The 22,101-nt window shown below is 41.7% G+C and overlaps 1 protein-coding gene across 1 annotated transcript; it reads right to left on the bottom strand.

Moving 5' to 3' along the window:
- Positions 1–751: 751 nt before the first annotated feature.
- LOC107121536 (serine/threonine-protein phosphatase 2A 56 kDa regulatory subunit delta isoform-like) lies at positions 752–18,620 on the bottom strand. The gene is made up of 4 exons (XM_015424448.1): positions 18,373–18,620; positions 15,529–15,594; positions 6,889–7,048; positions 752–794 (listed from the first exon to the last, which is right to left on the bottom strand). Exons 1-4 carry the CDS (start codon positions 18,403–18,405, stop codon positions 766–768), a joined length of 288 nt encoding a protein of 95 aa, XP_015279934.1. The 5' UTR covers positions 18,406–18,620; the 3' UTR covers positions 752–765.
- Between the last annotated feature and the right edge of the window lie 3,481 nt (positions 18,621–22,101).

Genomic DNA, 22,101 nt, shown 5'->3' with positions numbered 1-22,101 from the left:
CCACACTAACTACAGTTAGTTTCAACAAATCATGGTTTTGCAAGATGTCTGAAATGAGCCATAAGTCACTCATAGTTTGCTCTGTGTCTTCATTTGACCAAAAAAACAAAATAAAGGCAACGATGAAGATTACAGGGAGCTACCCTTCCAGAGTTCTACAGTGGGTAACTATCTTTGATATTCATGCACATTGCCAGTTTGTTTGTTTTAAAGAAAGGAAGAACTGCCAGAATAACCGCAGAACCATTAAATTAATGCAGTTAACAGCTAGCTAGTAAGTATAAAAGCTACAATTGTTAACATTAATTATTGTCCCTCCAAACATCTTTAAGATTTTTTCCAATGTCTTAAGTTCCATGGAACGTGGTTCCAATTTAAATACATCACCAGATAGTAACAACTGACTGTTATTAGAAGTGAGGGATTTCAGCTTTATGCTTTCCAATACTTTTATCAGTATATATTGCTCCAGAAGTACAAATCAATCTTGTCATCACTTTTCTTCCAAGATTATTTCACAAAAACTCATAAGATAGCGGATCACAGCATGCTCTACAGGCTCTCCAACAAAAAGGTGCTAAGCAGACTTGTTCAGTCATTTGCATGTCACATGCAGCTATTCTAGTCCAAACACACCAAAGAACGTCACTCAGCACTCCATAGTTAGTCTATACTTGCAAAGGCTAAAATAAAAAGATCAAATCAACAGAAGCCCATGGGCACAACTAGCAACTTGTGAATGGATGCCTACCTTGATATAGACCTCTATGAAAGGTGTATCCGTTTTCCAAAGCCTGAATTCAAGAGGGCAAGACAAAATTCTATGAATCGTGAACTGTACTTTAAAAGGATTTCTTTAAAAATCAGATTTGGAAAGCAACTTAGAATGTGTTATTCACATTACCTTTATATTGGTTGGAAAAAAATTATGTTAAGTAGTGGTAGCTCTGACATTTTAATCCAAAAACCAGTATTGACACTGTGCTTATAAGGATGACTAACCAAGGCAGGAACCTGGGAAAGGCATATCTTCTTTAATTATCTTTGCTTACAACAACTGTTTTATTATATCATCTACAAAGGTTCACATATAGGTATGTACTTTGCATTGTGATTCTCTTAAAGGCAAAAGAGATATGATGACCAGTTTCAATAGCTACCCCAATGTTTGTGGCCCAGAAGAAAGCCGGTTAGAATTGGCTCTGAGAGAGCTGAGGAGTGCCACTGACTTTTCAAGTTATAGTTTCTGTATCAGTCGCCAATGCTTTTTTGAAAGAAGAAAAAATACAGACTGAAAGTACTTTGTAAATGAGAAGAAATCTGAACTTAAGTTTTGATCATGTCACACTTATTTCTTAGTCCTTTTACAATTTTCCTCATCCTCTCCAAAGGTATTCTAGTATCAACTACAAAAGTCAATGTCCAACATGAAGTTCTATCAACAAACCCTGCATAACCCTTCCAGTAGCAAACTTAACAGTGTCAATAAGGCAGTTTAAGGGGCAGACAAGTTCACGGCTTCTGCATCTTCACGAAACATCCCCAGCATGCAGAAAAAAATTAGACTGTTAAGTTTAAAGAACACACAAACAACCTGATACTATATACCTAATTCCCACTAGAGGGCATACACACAGGAATCCTGATAGTAGTAATCATCACCAGTTGGTTTGATCAACCAACTTAGAAAAGCCCAAATTTCTCATTTCATAGTCTGCATGTTACAAAAGTCATCTGGGATACCTGATCTTAAATGGTTAAACGCCATTAATTACAAATGACTTTGTAAAATAGTGTAAGGAGTCTGGGAATAATCTTCACTTCATCTAAGTGTAAACTGTCTTGGCCTTTAGTGAGACAAAGCTGCACAATGGGATCACCCAAGGACATGACAGGAATCTCTATAGATGCAAGGGATTTCCCAAGTATGCAGAAAAATATGACACTGTACATTAACCAAAAAAAAAAAGGTTCCTTAAAAACCATTCTGACTAGGAATAAATATGCTCCATAGTGACCAAGCATCAGTTAAAAGGGGGGAAAGGAGGAGAAGAACCAGCTTACTGATGCCCAGAGAGCCTACAGAATCATAGAGAGTTGGAGGTAGGATGAAGATTCCCAACTGTACCCGGCACTTCACAGCTGAGTATCAACCACAAAGACAGCAACAGCAGCCTGCTCAGAGATAATGCTGGACTTTCTACAAATTTGGCAAATTCTCTAGGTACGCAGCCAAAAATTAGTTCATAAATTTTTAAGAAGCAGTCTTCCAAACATGGCTTGACAAAGACTGAGCATGCTACCTATCCTTGGAATCAAGAGCAGCTAAGAAAAAGAAGATAGACATCTGCACAGACCCATCTCCTTATGAGGTTACAATACCTTGCAGAAGGGGATTTGGGTCGAATGGAGAAGATTTCCTAATTGCTTCTCTCCTACACACATACTCCAACAATTCTTCATGAGTTCTTAGCTCAGTTTATTGCAGATCAGGTCTCCCACTCATGTTGTAAGGAAACATTTCTGTCTCATTAAAGAGGACAGTTCTTAAGTTTAGGATCTGCAAAAGCCCTATAACATGAAATCACATAAATAGCAAGTATTGGTTTAGAACAGCACAGAGAGGAGGCAAATTCCAGTACACAGTGTAGGTTTTAGATGGAAGCCTACTGTACAACCATATAAAGTTAAAGCAGAGGTAAAGAGAAGATGATACAAACTATAGACCATTTAGGTTTAATCTTGTAAATTCAGTATGAAGCAATCAACTAACAACAAACCCAAGCACTCACTATTAAAATTCTTTGCCACATCTGAAAATTAAACGACATTTGTAAAACTGAGTTCCATCAGAGCTCACCTTCCATCACTCTTTCTCTGTCCCATAAGACTGAGATCAATGTGCATTCTAAAAGTATAGGAAGGTTTGGATGCCAACACACCAACAATTGGAGAGGGACTGAAAAATGTTGTGGCATGTACAAATTTGGTCTGACAGTAACTTCGCCAACAAGGAACAACGGCACACAATTTAATGTTCAAAAATACACATATACCATTTTAAAAATTATCTGATACTAATTAAAATTTTATGTAATTCCAAGAAAGAATATGGGCTTTTAGGATACAGTAGATGTTTTAGAAACCTGGTGGGGTGGGCAAAATTAGCGAGACAGGTTATCCCTGGATACAAGCTATATGGGAAAAACAGAGGACACATCTGTCTGGCAGAGAGAGCTTGAAGTCCAATAAACTAGAAAATGTATGAAGAACAGATTCCCCCAACAAAAGGTACTAATGAGTGCCAGACCTGAAGGATAATATTGGGGACATACTGTTATGTGCATAAAACTCCATGGGCGACTGATTTTTATATCAAGGCAGGCAACCAAGAGAAGACAGTTATTGCGCCCTCCGCTGTACACAGGGCTCAGGGCGGCTTACAAGTGATAAAACAAAAACAGTTATAACACTCTGTCGAATGACTATACAAACAATAATAAATAAATTGGCATACGAGATGGCAAGTAGGCATAAGTGCATAGTGCTCCAGTAACATCTCCACAAAGGTGTACCCATGATTAACCAGCTGGGCAGTGGTCAATTACCACCAATCTGATCAGATATCATACCAGGCCAGAGCAGGGTGAAGCAGGGGAGGCCAATGTAACTGGACACCTGTCGCCTCGGCCAAAGTCCTAGCAGAACATCCACATTTTACAGGCCCTGCAGAATTGAAGCAAATCCTGCAGGGCCCTGATCTCCAAAACAGTCTATAGTTAACACCCTTGCTCAGGTTGCAAACTGAGGGCCGTGGCTGCCTTGACTGAGTCAATCCATTTCATGTTGGGTGGGTCTTCCTCTTTTCCCACTGCCTTCAACTTTTCATAACACTATCATCTTTTCCAGAGACTCTTATCTTCTCATAATGTGACCAAGAGAGCCAGTTTGGTGTAGTGGTTAAGTGTGTGGACTCTAATGGAGAACTGGGTTTGATTCTCCACTCCTCCACATGCAGCTGCTGGATGACCTTGGGCAAGTCATAGCTCTGTCAGAGCAGTTCTTGAAAGAGCAGTTCTGGAAAGAGCTCTCTCAGCCCCACCTACCTCACAGGGGGTCTGTTGTGGGGAGGAGAGGGGAGGGAAAGGGAAAGGAGATTGTAAGGCGCTCTGAGACTCCGAGTGAAGGGCGGGGTATAAATCCCATATCATCTCCTCCTCTTCGAGGTGCGACAGCCTCAATTTAATAATTTGAGTGTCTAGGAAGAGTTCAGGCTTGACATTAAGTGAAGCTGCACCAATTGGGAACAGTGACCACAGGGCTATTTAATTTAGTATTTATAGGCAAATGGAAGGTTATGAAAAAGGTCCAACGTGACATTTGATTTGAGAAGAAGAAATTTGTCAAAAATGAGGGGATTAGTCAAAAGTATGGAAAAGAGGATAAAATCTCTTCAGGATGCCTATAATTTATTTAAATCCAAAGTAACAGAAGCTAGTAGAATACTGCAGATTAGGAAAGGCACCACCATGTTTAAGAGGATGCATGTGTTATTAACAAACAAAGCTAATGGAGTCACCAAAGGCAGCAATGTTCCCTTTACAAGTTGGAAGTCTTGTCCACCTAAGGTGAACAGGGAATAGCACAAGCTCTCCTAAAATAAATGTAAATTGACAAGGTGGGGAAATAAGAATATGAGGAGCATACAGCTACGAATATTAAGACAAGAAAGAATTTTTAAAGATATGTCAGAAGCAGAAAGCTGGCCAGAAAGCCCCTAGACCCCCTTGGATGACAAAAATGTGAAAGGATTGCTAAAGGAAAACAGGGAGACTTGGAAAATGTTCAGTGGTTTACTATGGCAAAGCTGCAGTTTTCAGGCAGATCTCAGAAGAACTGAGACAGCTACACCTAGCAGGAGATGAAATTCTAGGCTTAAAGGATAAATTAAAAATTAACCTGGGTGGACATTCATCCAAGGGTTTTTAAGGACCTCAAATGATAATTTGCTCATGTCTAATGAAAATATACAAACTGTCACTAAAATCACCCTCCAATCCAGTTGCGATGCTAATTTTTAAAAAGGGATCCAAAAGATACCCAGGAAATTATAGTCCATGTCACATCATTTGTTCCTTGCAGACCAACTGAAAATTTTATTCAACATAGAATCATTATCTATATGGAGGGAAAGGCCTTAAGGAAGAAGAATCAATCTGGCTTCTGTAAAGGGAAGTCCTATCTCACCAACTTCTGGAAGTCAAGAGGGTCTTAACAAATGTGTGGACAAGGATGATCCAGTAGACAGTATGTAAAGAAACTTTAAAAAGCTGTAGCAGAGTCTTTCACAGAAGGCCTCTCATGGATTAGAAACGGATTAAATAACTGGAAGCAGATACTAGGATTAAATGCACAATTATTACAGTGACGGGAAGTAAGTAGAGGGAATTCTACAGAAACAGGTGGTATTTAATTTGTTCATAACATATTGGGAATTAGGAGTAAGGAGCAAAGTAACCAACACCACTTTATTCAGGATAGGGAGAACAAAAGTAGATTGCAAATGAGCAACAAGTGGGCAACAAAATTTAATGCAAGTATAAAGTGATGTACACATTAGGGTAAAATAATTCCTATAATTAAATATACATGGAACTGGAGTCTGAATTGGTAGCAACTGACTAGGAAAGTGCTCCTGGTGTGGTGGTAGACAGCTCGATGAAAATGTCAACTCTATGTGCCGTACCAGTGAAAAAGGTTGTCTCTGTTAGGGATTATCAGGAAAAGGACTGACAACAAATGGTTTGTATTGTAATGCCTTTGTTCAGATCTATGACAGCTTGGAATATAGTTCTGGTTATCATATATCAACAAGGGTATTGTAGCCCTGGGAAAAGTGCAGAAAAGGGATACTAAAGTGATAAATGGGTTAGAATACCTTCCTTTAGAGCCAATCCTGTACCCTTAAAGCTATTCATAAGCATTAATATATTGATTTTAACTTAAAACTAGTGGTCTGACACATTTAATAACAACTTTGCATATCCTAAACATTACATTTTAACATTAACTTGTGCAGGTTTCGTGAAAAGAAAGACATCTGTGGCAAACATAAGACCTGCTTTAAATTCCAAATTCCCTGAGATAAGCAACACCTAGGCTGCAATCAAGTGAATACATGCCACAAACACAGCTGCAGCATTTGCATGGGAGGATATAAACTGCCTTGTGGCTATATCGTTGTCTTTTATAGCTGAAAGCAAGACCTGATCATGTACTCAGTTTCCTGGGTAGCAGCTGGCTTTGTTGTACCACCTCAGTTTCCTTCCAAAATGGCCTTTAGCCTCACTACTGAAGAAAACTCATACAGCCTTGATTCAGCACATGCACGATGCCTGGTAAACAGGAAACACCCCCCCCCCCCCCCCCCCAATCTCAGTTAATATCTGCCCCAGCTTGATAGAACAATGTTACTAAATGCACCAATGTAATCAGGTGCTCACGGCCAAGCACCACAAGGTAAGCTGTATTTACAGTGGGTCTCTAGCTTCTTTGCCACTCCCACCAAGCAGCTCTGAGCACTGCTTGAATGACCACTTTCAAGAAATTTTAAGAATTGCCCTGCAATGCAATGTACTCCCTCTTAGGCAAGAGAGAAGAGCTTCTGACCTTCTCCTCCTACATGAGTCTTACAGAACTCTACCCAAGGATGCGAATATCTTGTTCTTATTCAATCTTCTCATATCCTGCCCTTTTGCTATTGCAGGTGATTGATACACGCAGGGTTCCCAGAAAGTCTCCCATATAGGCACCAACCGGGCCCACACCTGGGAACATATGCCCTCCGATCATACAAGCTTCCATGACAAAGAACATTAAATGAATTACCTTTTAAAGCTGGCAGCTTTTGGAGTTCTCTGTTACTGCTAATACTAAATCTAGAAGAACTCTGCCGTTTTTCTTTCTTCACTGCAGCCTGTGGAGGAGGTACTTTGATTTTAGAGAGTTGTGTGGCAGGTGGAATGCTGTTTGATTTTTTGCTTGTGACCTGTTTAAAAAAGAAAAGCATAATCAGAGAACATGCATGTAGTAGCAACAGCAATTTGGGTACTGTCAAGTTTTTTGGGGGGAGGCGGGAGAATCGTCAGCAACATGAGACTATACATGTGATTATTCAAAAATAGGCAAGTTAAATACTATCAAATAATGATCAAATGTTTTAAAGCATTAGCGTTATTAGAACAAAAGACACACATGATGATTCAACGGGTCTGATACTTGCCCTTATTACAAAAACAAATCAGTTATTGGTTACTGTGAAAAAATGCCATGAAATATGCAGACAACTGTAACGGATCATAACATTTAGCAACACTCAGCAAAAGTTCTATAAAAAGGAAAACAGCTTCTTTGGCTTTCATCCTAGAACACCAGCAGTTCCCATAGCAAGAAAGACAGAGTCATCTGTGATGCCAGACAGTGATCGTTGCCACTAATGACAACTTGTGTCCCTGTCTGGAGATGCCCGCAGTCATACTTACTGATGCTGGGCGACAAGGAAAGTGGCCCTCACTGTCGGTCTTCATAACAAGAGACACCACGATGATTTCTTTGTAAAGGTAAGGTGCCACCTAGACATTGATAGACTCAGTTTCAAGGAGAATTTGACAACATCTAACCTTGTTCAACAAGCAATCAAAGTGCCTGGGTCAGGTGGCAGATCAGCTGACTAGAGTGCCAACCCAACATCAATGTATGCTTAAACTTTTATTCAGAAGTCTGCCCAGGGACAACTGCACAAGGGTAGACAACACGAAAAAACCCAGCCTACTACACTCGCATACTGACATGCAGAAAGTAAACATCCCCAAGTAACACCAGTATTTCTCGTTCATTAAGCTATGTGTTTGTTTTACAAATTTTTGGCTTTCTTTCCCAAATCTGTGAGTGGTGAAACCATTACAAATAAGCTGCATACAGAGATCAATAGTCTACTGAAGGCCTCTTCCAATGGCTTATTTGCTATTTGTATTTTTAAAAGACCCAGGGATTTAGATTAAATGTCCTGCCTGCGCATTTAACATCTTACAGCCCAACAATCATAATAAGCATGAACTGTGGAAAAACAGCAGTCAGCAGTTGAGTGGAAGTACTAAGAGTTTATTGCTCAAATCTTCACGTGAGCAACAAACTAATTTCTGAGCCTTTCCCTTAGAAACAGGAATATATTTCATGCCCAGTGGCTATGTCAATTCCACGTAGTTCCTGTACTTGTGCTCTGGACACCTGCTATTTGCTTTGCTACCCAAAGCTCTGTAGCAAATCATGGAGCCAGGCAATAAGAAGGAGGAGGTCAACTTAAGAATAACGTCAACTGCACATGCCAGCTCCCAGTTCCAGAGATGAACCAAGGCTTCACCAGGAGCGCCAGCTGTGTCAATGGGGAAACTCCCTGAAGGCCATCAATAAATCATCAACAATTACAGTTGCAAGGAATGGATAAATCTTTTACAAACGTGTGAGAAAAATTCCACACCAATACTACAGCACTCTCTGCTTTTTTGTATGTAGCTCCGTCAGAAAGCTATTCCCTTTTCTGTTTCCTCGATCTCTCACGCACACTCAAAAAATGCAAAAGACCATTCCCAGCCCACCTTAAGGAAATCTTCTGGAAAGTACATTCATTCCTTGGACTATTACAATGTATGACCTCAAGCAATACAAGTAAATATATTCCTTCAACATGAAAACTTATAGCTAGGTGATGCAGATTTTATCACAAAGCCTGATTTCCAAGATATTCTTCAAGGTCCCAAATGTCTGGATATAGCCATTTACCATTTATTATTCAATATAACTGAAATCTGCTATTTTGCAACTGTCAGCTGCATATACGAAAACTAAAATCAGTTGAATACACATGTTAAAGCCATTGATTCTTTATACAAAATTATGATTCTGTAATTTCTTGGTTTTTTCCTCACTTTTCAAAAACAAAACATTTGAGTCACTCCTTAGAATCTTGCATTCAAAACCTACCTTGGCTATACACAGTATAAAAAAATTCTCTCAGCATCTCTTGTGCCTACCTATAAAAACTGTAGTAAGTTACCTGATGGGAGCTTTGCAAGAACAATCTTGCTGAACATCCTCACTCTTAGCATTACATTTATTCAACTATTTATGATAAACATTGTAGAAACCACAATTCTATTTGATGCCAGCAATATATGTATTTAAAAGCAGCTGTATATTACTGCATATTATAGCCAAATGTAGAAAGTTGAACAAAAATGTCCTTCTACAATGAAAGTGATTAGCTCGTATAAAATTTGTTTTGGTTTCCCATTTACCATATACTTGGCTGGATCCAGCACAGCATTTCCGTGGTTGCAAGGATATTTGCCCATGGAGTGAGACTTTCACAGCTCCCCCCCTCCTATGGGACTTCCAAGAACAGGACTTTGGGAAGAGAGACATTTCAAAGCTACTGCAGGAGGGGTGGGGGGAGGGGAGTCACAAAAGTTCCATATAAAGAAGGAATGTACACATACATTTTATATCATAGTCTGATATGAAATGATTAATAATCTTTGTATTACTATTATGAGCTGCCAAGAAATACTACCATAAAATCATTGCTGAAAATACTAGCTGCCATAAATGAAATTTCTAAGCACCATGGTGAACCTGGGATTTCTCAAGCTCTGCCATAACTGATACCACGGCTTTATAGCACAATATTAGGAAAACAGAATTTTGAGCAAGTATAAAGGGACCTTGTAGTACATCCGCAGAAAATAATGTACAATATGATCAAGATTTTTAGCAGTGTTTGTCACTGTGCAAATTCCACTGTCTACTAGTATTTATGTGGAACAAGTAATTTTCAGTTAAGCTGTCCTGCAGCAAAGTGAGTGAAGTGATGCCCAGTTACAGTTACTTTCTAAAGGTGGAAGAATGACACTATGAAATAGCTTAAGCAGCAGACCTATGGAGTGAAGAGACTTAAAAGATTCATCAGTTCTGAGTTTTATATCATTTCCACCAGTCCGTTGTCTCCAACTAGCAAGAAACTGCAGCCTGTTCTCAACCACTCAAAACTATAATGACACAGATAAGTGAAAACGCTAACTAGGCTCTACAAGGACACACACAAAGCAATTTCTATGTCCACATGAACTGGAAAAATTGCTACAATATTTGTGGAAATCCCTGACCACTGTCCCTATAGAGGTCTGTTTCACAGGTCCATTTCTCCATGCAACACGCATACATGACAGTAAGACTGCAGCTTGCATAAAAGTCTGTAAAAGAAGCCATTGGAATTTATGATGTCCCTTACTGCAGATGTTTCAGATTAAAAAAAAATTCCACCCTTCCCCACATTTCCCTATAAGTACATCTGTACACTCATCTAAAGTTTAGCTGTTCATTTGCCAGGCAGCTGAACAGGCCTCCTTTTCTCATACGTTTCACAGATGCTAGGTTAGAACAATCCAGCAGAACACTGGCCAAAAAACCCCAAAAACCCAGAACCTTCAGTACCTACAGACATCAATTCTGAATAGTGTTCAGGGGCAACAAAAAAGGCAGTTTTCCATTCCTCCTCTGCAATAAACTATTATCATCAAAACATAGTTCTATTCCAGACTTTTTTTGCCTAGATCTTGATGTTAACGGGACTATTTAACTTGACCACTGCCTCCAATCATAATGAAAAAGTACTTCATAACTTAATTTGGTCCCATGAGAATCAGCGATTTCAGAAGATCATGGTTCTTCTTGAAGCCTGATGACATACAATTCTAATCAACCACCTTTTGGTTGCTGCCCATTAGAAACGCTCAAAAGTGTCTGAATGCATAAGAACAACAATTGAAAAATGTGTTACCTGTAGAGTTTGAATATTTATAAAAGAAGGAAGATATGTAAAAGATCTAAGAGATGGGCAGGAGGTTGGAGCACTGTGGGAAGCCATGAAAGGGTAGGGGTAAGAGGAAAAAGGATGTATAACATAAATTTTGTTGTATGTTTGAACGTTTATTATATCCTAAGAAATTGTTTTTTTGGAGGGGAAAGTGTCTGAATGCATCCAAGGACTAGATTCCTACATAGACTGACCTCCTGCCTCTTTGACCGTACACTGCTGCCACAAATAATGAAAGCTGCTCCATGATCAACCCTGCACGCTAACTTAAAAGTAAAATAAAGAAGATAAAATGTTTGCCTCAACCACTCATAAACACAAGGATGTAGAACAGATAGTCCTGTTAAAGTGTCACATAGTAAGGGTTCTGCAGGATATTTTAACTGCACAGAAGGCCACATGACAGCCCCAACTGTAATATCACAAGAGCTGATGCAACCAGGATTTTTTGCTGAAGGCAGAAAAGATTTCTGTAGACAAATTAAACAAAGAAGTCTGAGGCTGGAACAAGATGTGATGAAAGGCACATTGGTTAGCCTAGTCCCCCCCCCCCCCAGTTACATCTTATGAGCAAAACGTGAGACCAATATTACTGTGCTGCAAGATTCCCCACCCTCACTTTACAATTTTGATAGTGGCTGCTTAGATGGAAGGCTGGTAGCATGGAAATCACTGAGGGAGAGGGGACAATGATTCAGGGGTGTCATTTTGTAGGTAGCTTCACAACTCCTGCCTCTGCTACAAGCCTAAAGGTAAAGTAAAGGTTCCCTTGCTCGAAAACCAGTCAAATTCGACTCTAGAGTTGTGGTGCCCATCTCCGTTTCAAAGCCGAAGAGCCAGCGCTGTCCGAAGACGTTTCCGTGGTCATGTGGCCGGCATGACTAAACACCAAGGTGCACGGAACGCCTTGCAATTTCTTGCTTTCGAACTGCTAGGTTGGCAGGAGCTGGAATTAGAGATAGGAGCTCACTCCGTCATGCGGCACTCAGGTCTCGAACTGCTGAATTACTGACCTTCCACAGCCTGAAGTTCAGAGTCTTAACCACTTGAGCCACCGCAGCTCCTACCAGAATATAAATACTGGGTTGCAACTCTAGCCATGAATTAATTTTTGGGGGGACTTCAGAGAGGTAGCTTTATGATGCACTTATCAGCTGTTCAAGCTGTTAGCAATACATATCAATTTTACTAATGTTTTCAGGTCTGCAGAAAAAGAGACATTCAAAAAAGTGTCAGCGTGAACTAAAATACAGTGCTAAGGTTTACATAGGTGTCTATAAATAAAGGGAGTATTTGTGGGATGCTGCTGCTTGTGTTCTCTGTGTTCTTTGAAGGAGGGACAGTCTCCAGTCTTCACAATCTGGCATTTTTCACAAGCTCTTGGAAAAAAACATACAACATATGCTAGTACATTTCCAGACACAGAGGTGTAAGATAATTCTTTCAAAAATTAGACAGAAATATCTAAGATACTTGTGGGGCCGTGGTGGCTCAGAGGTTAAGATGCTGAACTGCAGACCGGAAGTTTGGCAGTTCGAGACCCTAGGGCTATGTGACGGAGTGAGCTCCTGTCTCTGGCCCCAGTTCCTGCCAACCTAACAGTTTGAAAGCAAGAAATTGCAAGTAGATAAATAAGTACCGCTTCGGTGGGAAGGTAACAGCGTTCCGTGCACCTTGGCGTTTAGTCATGTTGGCCACATGACCACGGAAACGTCTTCGGACAGCACTGGCACTTTGGCTTGGAAACAGAGATGAGCACCACCCCCTAGAGTTGGATTCGACTGGCTTTCAAGCAAGGAAAACCTTTACTTATCTAAGATAAAGACTTCATTTGGGAATGGGGAGTGGACATATAACCAGAGGAAGACTGGACCACAGAATTGTGCCACCCCTTCTGTTGCACAAAGCACCAATTTACTAATTCTGAAGCAAGCTCATTTCTTGGCGTAATCCAGACATTACAATCAGCATCAAATGGATACACTTCAGCAGTTACTGCTTACTTGACCTGACATTAAGGAGGGTGACTGAAGCCAGTTTCTATGCTAAGCCTTTGCTTCACTTACTTATCTCTACGCTGACTCATAAATACATGTGTTGCTAGTTACAACTCCATTGTCCAGGAAGCATCCAAATGCATGTATTGTACAATCCCAGCATACCCCATCCACTGGAATAGGTACTGTAAATATTCGCATAATGAGGAAATCTTAAGGTATTTAGGCATGACATCTTCGGCCATTAATGGCAGTTCAGGGTATATATCATGATCTGTTAGATGAAAAATCTCTAGTATCCTGACAAATAATTTCCCACTACAGTACACACAAAACAGACAGATGTATAAATTCTGCTTTAAAATATTTCACTGAATATTAAATCTGTACCTGCACCCATTTCTCACATTACCATAATAAATTATGTGCTGAAACAGCTGCATGTTCAGATTCCTGTGATTTTTGCAATTAAATAATATCTGTTATAGATGCTAACCACAGCATATGTTCAGCCCATAATTCTGTCATAATTCTGTCAATGTTCCAGTCTCTCTCATCCTATCCTTCCTCAGAAACAAGAGAGATTTTTTGTTTCCATTGCTCCTCCTCTTTGTAGTCAGGGGCAAGTATAATGAACAAGCTGTGCTGCTCTTTTTGGAGTTTTCTTGAAGGTAAACACTGCATAGGCAGCTACAGAGCACTTATTTCACAATAAATATTGTACACAGGGAAGTATATTTCAGTCTCAGAAGCTGTGAGTCATTAGTTTCTATGATACCCAAAGTAACTTTTCCGTTTCTATGAAATGGTGACAAAAATAGAATTTACAGTTAAAGGGGCCTCTAATATACATAGTAAAGAGAAGCAACCGTGTACCCACATGTGCACGGAGTTGGTTGAAGTAGCTGTGCATTCTAAGCATAGCTCATTGGGACAGCATTTGTGCCACCCCAGTGAACTGTTCCAAATTTGATTAACATAAGATTTGGAAGACTCTAGGTAGAAAGGGTGCTTATAACCTAGTAGCAACAGACCACACTTAAGCCAAGCCACTAGCAAACAAGAAACTGCACAGCAGACATATAATTACATCAAACCACCATCGTAATATCAACACATTAATGGACAAGCTGCATTCTATAGAACACATGAAGTTGCATTATATTGAGTCAGATGACTGGTCCATCTAGATCAGAGATTTCTACCCCAACCAACAGCAATCTCCAATGGCTCAGGCTGAGAAAGGTCTTTCCCAGTGCCTGGTACTAAAGATCCTTTTTAATTAGAGATGGTGGGGATTAAACCTCAGAACTTGGGTGTGGGTGTGGCTTCAATGGGGTGGAAGGGGGCAGGAAGAAATTTCTGCCAATTGCCTCTGGCTCCAGAGTTTACAAGTGGTTGTCCAAGCAGCTGTCACAGGACTTTTGTCACCTCTCCTTTCCTTTCTATGAATCTGTTCTATTTGTAATCCTATAGGATCCAAGCCACTGAAATTTATATGCTTAATAGAGAACACTTTAAAATCAGATAGTACAGTCTCCATTTTGCAATGTAAAAATGAAACAAATCACACTTTTACATTAATGCTCATGTAGTAATAATATTCAGCTGACTTGTATGCTACATAGAAAAAAATACCTTTAACACTTAGAATTTTAGAACATGGCTGACAAAGGTAACTATTTTCTTTAACAACCCATGGCTATTCATTTTACTAGATCCTACAAATTCCCTTCCACTACACGAGGAGTCTCGCTTCAGAGGAAGGAGTTGTAGCAACTGCCCTATGGAACTTAAAACGCACACTCAAGATGGCATGCTTGTACATAAAATGAAAGCAAGATCTATCAGGAAGAGTTATGCCTATAGCAGTAATTCCTGTTAAGTATTACTCAAATTAGCTCAGATTCAGATGGGTAGCCATGTCGGTCTGAAGCAACAGAACAACTTTTGAGTCCAGGGCACACGAAAGCTTATACCCAGAATAAAATTTTGTTGGTCTTAAAAGGTGCCATTGGACTCAAACTTTGCTCAAGTTAGCTCAGTTAATTACACTGAAGGTTAAGAAGTTATTGCCCATTAAGTACAAAAAAAGTATACAGTCAAAATGTCAAAATCAAATCAACGAACTAGAAGTACTCAGTAGAATTTAAAGTATGAGATATTCCTCAATGCAAAGTAAAAATCAAAATTTAAAGAGAATGTAAACTGCCAAAGGAAAGAAACCATTTCCAAATGAAGGGAAGTATTTTAAGTGCTCCAAACACATTTCCTCAATTATCCTTGTAACTACTGAGGATTTACTTTGAGTACCTGACATTACCACATCTTACAAACTAAGGACATTAGCAGTGAAATCCTACACAGAGTTATTCTAGTCCAAATCTATTAATGTCAGTGGTCTTAAGAGTGGATTAACTCTGCATATGATTACTGTATTTTGTAACCGTCAAGTTGCTAGTGATTTTTTAAAAGTAAAAGTTTTTTTAAAAGGTTAAAAAGCCACAGAAGCATATGTTGGCACAAAAAACCCTTTCAAATGCTATAGCATATAAGCATAATAATTTCTGAAGAAAAACAAGATTTATAAGCAACACTTACTTCAATGTCCAGGTTATCTTGCACATCTTTGCTACTCTTCCCACTTTTGCCTGCTTTTGGAGGTTCCTGAAATGTACAATCACATGTAAGTTTCCTATAATTCAAGTAGGAATAGAAACAAAGTACAATTCTAGTAACAGAACCCCATGTTTTAAGTATACCAAATTATAACCCAAGATGCTGTTATATTAGGCCTTATCCAGTCTCAGCAGATAGAGTAGCTAGAAAACTCTGTAAGTCAAAGGAAACCTGCAACAGGTTTAAAATATGAAAAGAACAACAAAAAAAGCAAACCTATGATGTAATACAGCCAGTGTAAGGGCAAATAATTTTGTAACCCACCTTGCATTTGAGCAAGAAAGGTAGACTATAAATGAAGTAAGCAAATAAAATGTAGGAATAGTTTATGAATGAGAAATGAGACATTACAGTTTGGGAATTTTTTCCCCTAGGCAGACTGTAAGTGGATTAGTGATGTCAGGTATTCCTGAACCCCAATAGGTGGCCATCATTTCCAATATAGGCACATTCCATACAAAGGCACAAAACAGCGCCTGTACTGTGTAAGTGGCAGGGAGCAGGGTGGCGGTGGGCAAGGACAACATTCCTCATGGACCCTCCCCATGTGATTCATCATATCGCTGCAGAAGTGCCAATGTGATGACGACCCCCCCCCTTCACTTCCACAGCTGAGTTACGGTTAAAGGGACACAGAGGCTCAGCTTTGAACTAAAAACAAAAAAATTCCCATTAAAGGGCTGGGAGAAGGGAGAAGAAAAATGAAACTTAACTCTGATACTTTGAAGGCAGTACTTAGCCTCTGTCCTCCTCTCCCTGATTTGGCTGCAGAAAGTCACCCTACCATTTCCTCTTTATGTTGGAGCAAAGGAAGTTTTAGTTATTTTCCAGCTTAAAGGGGAAAGTCCCAGATGCCCTATCCAGAGGCTGGGGGGGGGGGGCATCCCATTGGCAATGTGAGGCACAATCCCCAAGAAGAACCTACCATAATTCTGAGATATACCTCTCAGTATGCAAGTCCTACTAAGCTCATACTGAAAACTGCACATGCAGTGTAGAGCTTAAGGCACAACCCATGACCTGCTACTATAAGACTTACAAGCAGAGGCAAAGGATGGACCAGAATTAAAACATGGCTCTATGTAAGCATTTTAGAATAGAGTCCTCAGTCTAGGACTAAGGCTAGTGGCCTGCATGTAGCCTACACACAGCCTGCATTCCTTATCTTACAAAATGAGATATTCCCAGAACACTTCTGATTTCTTTGGCTTGCTACAGTTCCCTTCTGGACTATTTGGGCATGAACATATTAGCAGCAGAAGAATGACATACAGTGCAATAAGCACATAAATTTTGAACAGATGTGGAGATGCTGTACAGTTCAGCTTTGAATTCAATACTACTGGAAGCTGTTAAGTGGAAGAGGGGCCTGTATGTCCAATGCTAAAGTTCACATGGACTTCTCAAAATGCCAAGAAGAGACCAGGCTACTGCGTCAGTCAGTCTATCCTTCAGAAGACATGGTATGCAATCCTAAACAGGCACACAGCCCTACACATTACTAGTTGACAGCACTTTTTGGCTCACCCTTTCTCCATTTTAACTTGTGAGATATGTCGGGACAGCACTTTTTGGTTCACCCTTTCTCCATTTTAACTTGTGAGATATGTCGGGATCAGCGCATATGCTTTTCCTAAAATCATGCAGTGAGATTCAGAGGCACATCCAAACCCAGGTCTTCCTATTCCATGTATGTGACCACAGGATTTCTGCCTTAGAATCATGCCTGCTTGGCATAAATACTTACTTATAAGTAATGAGAGCAAAGATGATTGAAATATTATTTCAATGCAGTTGGAAAATAGCATGTTAAACCTTAGCAACTGTTTTAAGAGCACATTGAAGCATTTTACAAATGATGGATCTAGAAAAGGAACTGGAAATGAGTTTCAAGAAAAACTGACCCCCTCAATGTCAATCCGATTGAGATGTTCCTTTTCATTTTGGCCTTAGTTATAATGGCCATCGGCTGTAGCCAGTGGCTCCTTTTCCTAACGTGGCACATGTATGCTAACACCACCATGACATGAAACAACCATTCTTTACCGGAGATCATCCAACACTTCCAGAAACAACCTCAAAGTACAATCACCACCTTCAGAAACAACTTCAAAGTACAATCTTATGGCTCTTGCTTACCCCATCGGGATTGTTAAATGATAACAAGCTGCCTTCAGCCAGTGTGTACCATAGATACTATGGTGTGGGAGGAGTCACTCTTGAGAGTAACATGGTCAGTGTATTGTGTTCTATTTTTTTAATTCCTTCCCAGGAAGCTCAAGGCGGACTTGGCACATACACAGAGTACACATGACAAAGCAGTACATGCGTCGATATAACACATCAGAACTAACTTATAGATATGACCAACTGTATGTGACTCTTTGTAACATACACACCAAATTTACGACAAATAGCCAGTGTAGCTAGGTAACACACACATATGTATGTGTACATACACATACACACAAACATACTGCGTTGTATGCTTTCACACATTGTATATAGGCATTCAAAATTTGTGCACAGTTACCCCAATATACAACAGCGTATGCATCATTGCACACACATGCATAAGGTATGCATGCACGTCCACGTAGAAGAAAGTGTGTGCATGCACGCGTGTTAAGTCAAAAGCCACACAGGGCAGCCCCGCAGGCTCCAGCCGCCGCCTTCTCCAGAGTCCCCCAACAACCCACCCCCCCGCCCCGTCCTCCCACTTCAGGGCCTGCTCCCCACCCCCTCAGCCTCCGCCTCCGGCCTGACCTGGTTCACTTTCTCCTTCTTTTTATTCGGCATGGCCGAGAGGTTGGGTGGCTGGGGGCCCGCCAGGCCGGAGAGTCGCAGCCTCTCCCGGGGGGTGATGGTGGTGGTGGCGATGGCAGGGACTGAGGCGCCCCCGTCGCTGCTGCAGCAGCTGCTGCTGCCTCTTTGCCTTCCGCTTCTTCCCTACTCCACCGGCCGGCCAGCCAGCCGGCCCTGCCTGCCTGGCTCCCGCGCTCACTGGCTGGCTCCCTCCCTCAGACCCCGCGCAGGGCTCTTTCCTCCCTTCCTTCCTCCCTCTCTCTCGGCCTCCCCCCTTCTTCAGGCTCTCAAGACGAGGAAAGGGAGGAGGCGGCCTCAGTCAGCAGCGCCCTCTCTCTCTCTCTCTCTCTCTCTCTCTCAGTCACAAAGGAACTTTCCCCCCCCCCCCCCCCGAAAGCCTCCTCTCCATTGGACACGCCGCGTCACGTGAGACTAACGTTCCTCTTCCTCCCCTCCCACCCTTCCTCGTCCCCTCCCGCGCAGTTGGCGGCCGCTTCTTCTCATGTAGCGGGAGACGGGGACGGGGAGGGTGTTCTAGGGTGGTGCCGCGCCCCATGAGTTTCGCCCCCTGAGGCGGCTTCAGGCTGGCGAATTTGGGAGTCTTCCAGCGGTCTCTGCCGCCCCCCCCCCCGAAGTCTTGTGTCTGAGGGGAAACTGTTGCGGGGTTCTGTGGTGGGACCACCCGATGAGTTTCATCCCCTCAGGCGGCTTCAGGCTGTCTTCAGTCGTTCCCCTCTTCAAAGTCTTCTGTCTGAGGGGGGGGGGAACTATTGCGGGCTCCATCAGAGAGGCTTAGCTCGGGTCAGCTTTTATGCTTGATTTCTAGCTCCTCTGCCGTGGTTTCTTCAGGGAAACCTGACCTTTCAGAGAGGGGGGAAATGGCAGCCTTCAGAAAGGGGGACGTTTCAGCGGGATGTACTAAAAGGAAGGACAGGATTGCCCATTGGAAACAATGGGAGATGCTGGAAGGCCCATTGGAAATAATGGGAGCCAGAGGAATGCCAATTGAGTTGCATGGGCTCCATTGGAAAACATTAGGGTACAAGTAGAGTTGCAATAAAAATGCGGAATAGATTTTCCATTAGGGTCTCTGGGCCCAAATACACTACTCTGAGAATGGAATAAGAGACCACGGAGTGGAATGACAGCCCCTGGGAGTAACAGAAGTGTTCAGGAACTGGGATGACAGGCCACAGAGTGGAATGACAGCCCCAGGGTGGAGCAGGAGTGTTCAGGCACTGGGATTACAGGCCAAGGAGTGGAATGACGGCCCCAGGGTGGAGCAGGAGTGTTCAGGCACTCGGTTGACAGGCCACAGAGTGGAATGACAGCACCAGGGTGTATCAGGAGTGTTCTGGAACTGGGATGACAGGCCACGGAGTGGAAAGACGGCCCCAGGGTGTACCAGGAGTGATCAGGGACTGGGATGACAGGTCAGGAAGTGGAATGACGGCCCCAGGGTGCAGCATGAGTGATCAGGGACTGGGATGACAGGCCACGGAGTGGAATGACAGCCCCAGGGTGGAGCAGGAGTGTTCAGGCACTGGGATTACAGGCCAAGGAGTGGAATGACGGCCCCAGGGTTCCAAGAGTGGAATGGCAGCCCAAGGGTGCAGCAGGAGTTTTCAGTCACTGGGACGACAGGGCCAAGAGTGGAATGACAGCCCCAGGGTGGAGCAGGAGTGTTCAGGAACTGGGATGACAGGCCACGGAGTGGAATGACAGCCCCAGGGTGGAGCAGGAGTGTTCTGGAACTGGGATGTGTACAGTTCTGGTCACCATGTCTCCAAAAGGATATTGCAGAGGTGGAAAAAGTACCAAGGAAGGCAACCAAGATAATTAGGGGTTGGAGCACCTTCCCTATGAGGAAAGGCTGAAGTGTCTGGGATTTTTCAGTTTAGAAAAGAGATGACTAAGGGGGAGTCATAATAGTGTTTTATAAAATTATGCATGGGATGGAGAGAGTTGACAAAGGGAAAATTTTCTCTCTCCCAAAATACTAGAACTCAAAAGCATCCAATGAAGCTGATGGGCAGTAGATTCAGGATGGACAAAAGGAAATGCTACTTTACACAGAGAGCGATTAAAAAGTGGAATTCTCTGCCAGAGGATGTTATGATGGCCACAGGAATAAATAGCTTTAATGGGATTATATAGATTCATGGAGGGTAAGTCTATCAGCAGTTACTAGCCATGGTGACTGAGGGCTCCCAGAGTCAGGAGGCAACAATCGGGAAGGTATCAGCTCTAGGCCCTGTTGTTGGCCCTCCAGAAGAACTGGTTGGCCACTGTGTGAGAGAATCCTGGACTAGATGGACCATTGGCCTGATCCAGCAGGGGTCTTCTTATGTTCTTATGTCCAGAAGCTACAATTGGTATAGAATGCTGCAGCCCAAGTGCTGCTGATTGGAGTGAGTTGTAGGGATTCTATCATTCCAGTCTTGTTCCACCAACACTGTTTCCCAGTTGTGTTTCCAGGTTCAATTAAACCTATAAAACACTATTCAGCTTGGGACCAGCATATGTTAAGGATAACCTCCTCTCATGTGGACCACTGGTCATCTCCAAGAGGCCTGCTTTGGATGACCCCATCATCGAAGTGAGACTGATAGGCAACTGTTTTGTTGCCCACTAGCACCTGAAGTGCCAGTGGCAGGAAACGGAGGAGAAAATGGGAGCACATTGACATCACGCTTGTGCTGATGTCACTTCTTGTAAATACTTGAATTGATGTTGTGGGGCTCTGTAGGATTAGCAAAAACTATGGTTTTATCATAAGAGTTTTACAAATCCTTGAGTGTTTTATGATGTCACTTGCAGATTTCATTGGAAGTGAATGTGATGTTGGCACGCCAATCCTACCCCCTAAATGATACCCAAATGCTTGTGGCCTGGAAACCCAAGAAAGCGCTTTCGTGGTCTTAGCACCACAACTATGGAATTTGCTCTCCAGGAGATACGTCTGTCCAGCTCCACCACTGTCTTTCACCAGGGGATGAAGTCTTTTCTGTCTTGTTTGGTGTTGCCTCACTGCCTTGCCCCCTTGCTGTTCATGCATTTTTGTTTAATTGTTTTAATTGTTATATATATGTATTTATTTTAAAGCTGATTTTGATGTTTTTGTTCACCACCTCTGGGGTCCCTAAGGTGGATGGAAAGGCAACATAAAAATGTTTTAAATAAATAGAATAAGACTCAGTTCTTTCAGTCAAACAGACTGCTTTATACCTTAATTGTGCTTGGAGGAGAGATTTGAACAATCCAGTTCAGAAGTCTCATTACGGTAATGATTAAAAACCTTTGGGAATAAGTATCCCAAGGGTATTCCTGAATGTTATGAACAAAATGAAACAGCCATGTAATTAAACTGAATAGGCTTCCATAAACAAACCTGTGGGGACCAGTGGCTTTACTCAAGCCATAGAGCCTCTTTATTTATATATACATATACATATATCTACACACACACACACACACACACATATCTATCTATCTATCTATACACACACACACACACATATATATATATATGTCTAGTAGTAATTTTGTGGGCTAGTGTATATACCTCCAAGTTAGTCAAGAAGAGATAGCGTCCTTTCTGTAGTGCAGCCTTACCTTGTCTATAAATATTATACACACACACACACACACAATGTATGATATAACAAAACTGCATTATAACAAGAATGT

Source organism: Gekko japonicus, unplaced genomic scaffold, assembly GCF_001447785.1.
Source record: "Gekko japonicus isolate JY-2015 unplaced genomic scaffold, Gekko_japonicus_V1.1 scaffold44, whole genome shotgun sequence".
Lineage (NCBI taxonomy): Eukaryota > Metazoa > Chordata > Lepidosauria > Squamata > Gekkonidae > Gekko > Gekko japonicus.
This window is presented reverse-complemented; position numbering and strand designations above follow the sequence as displayed.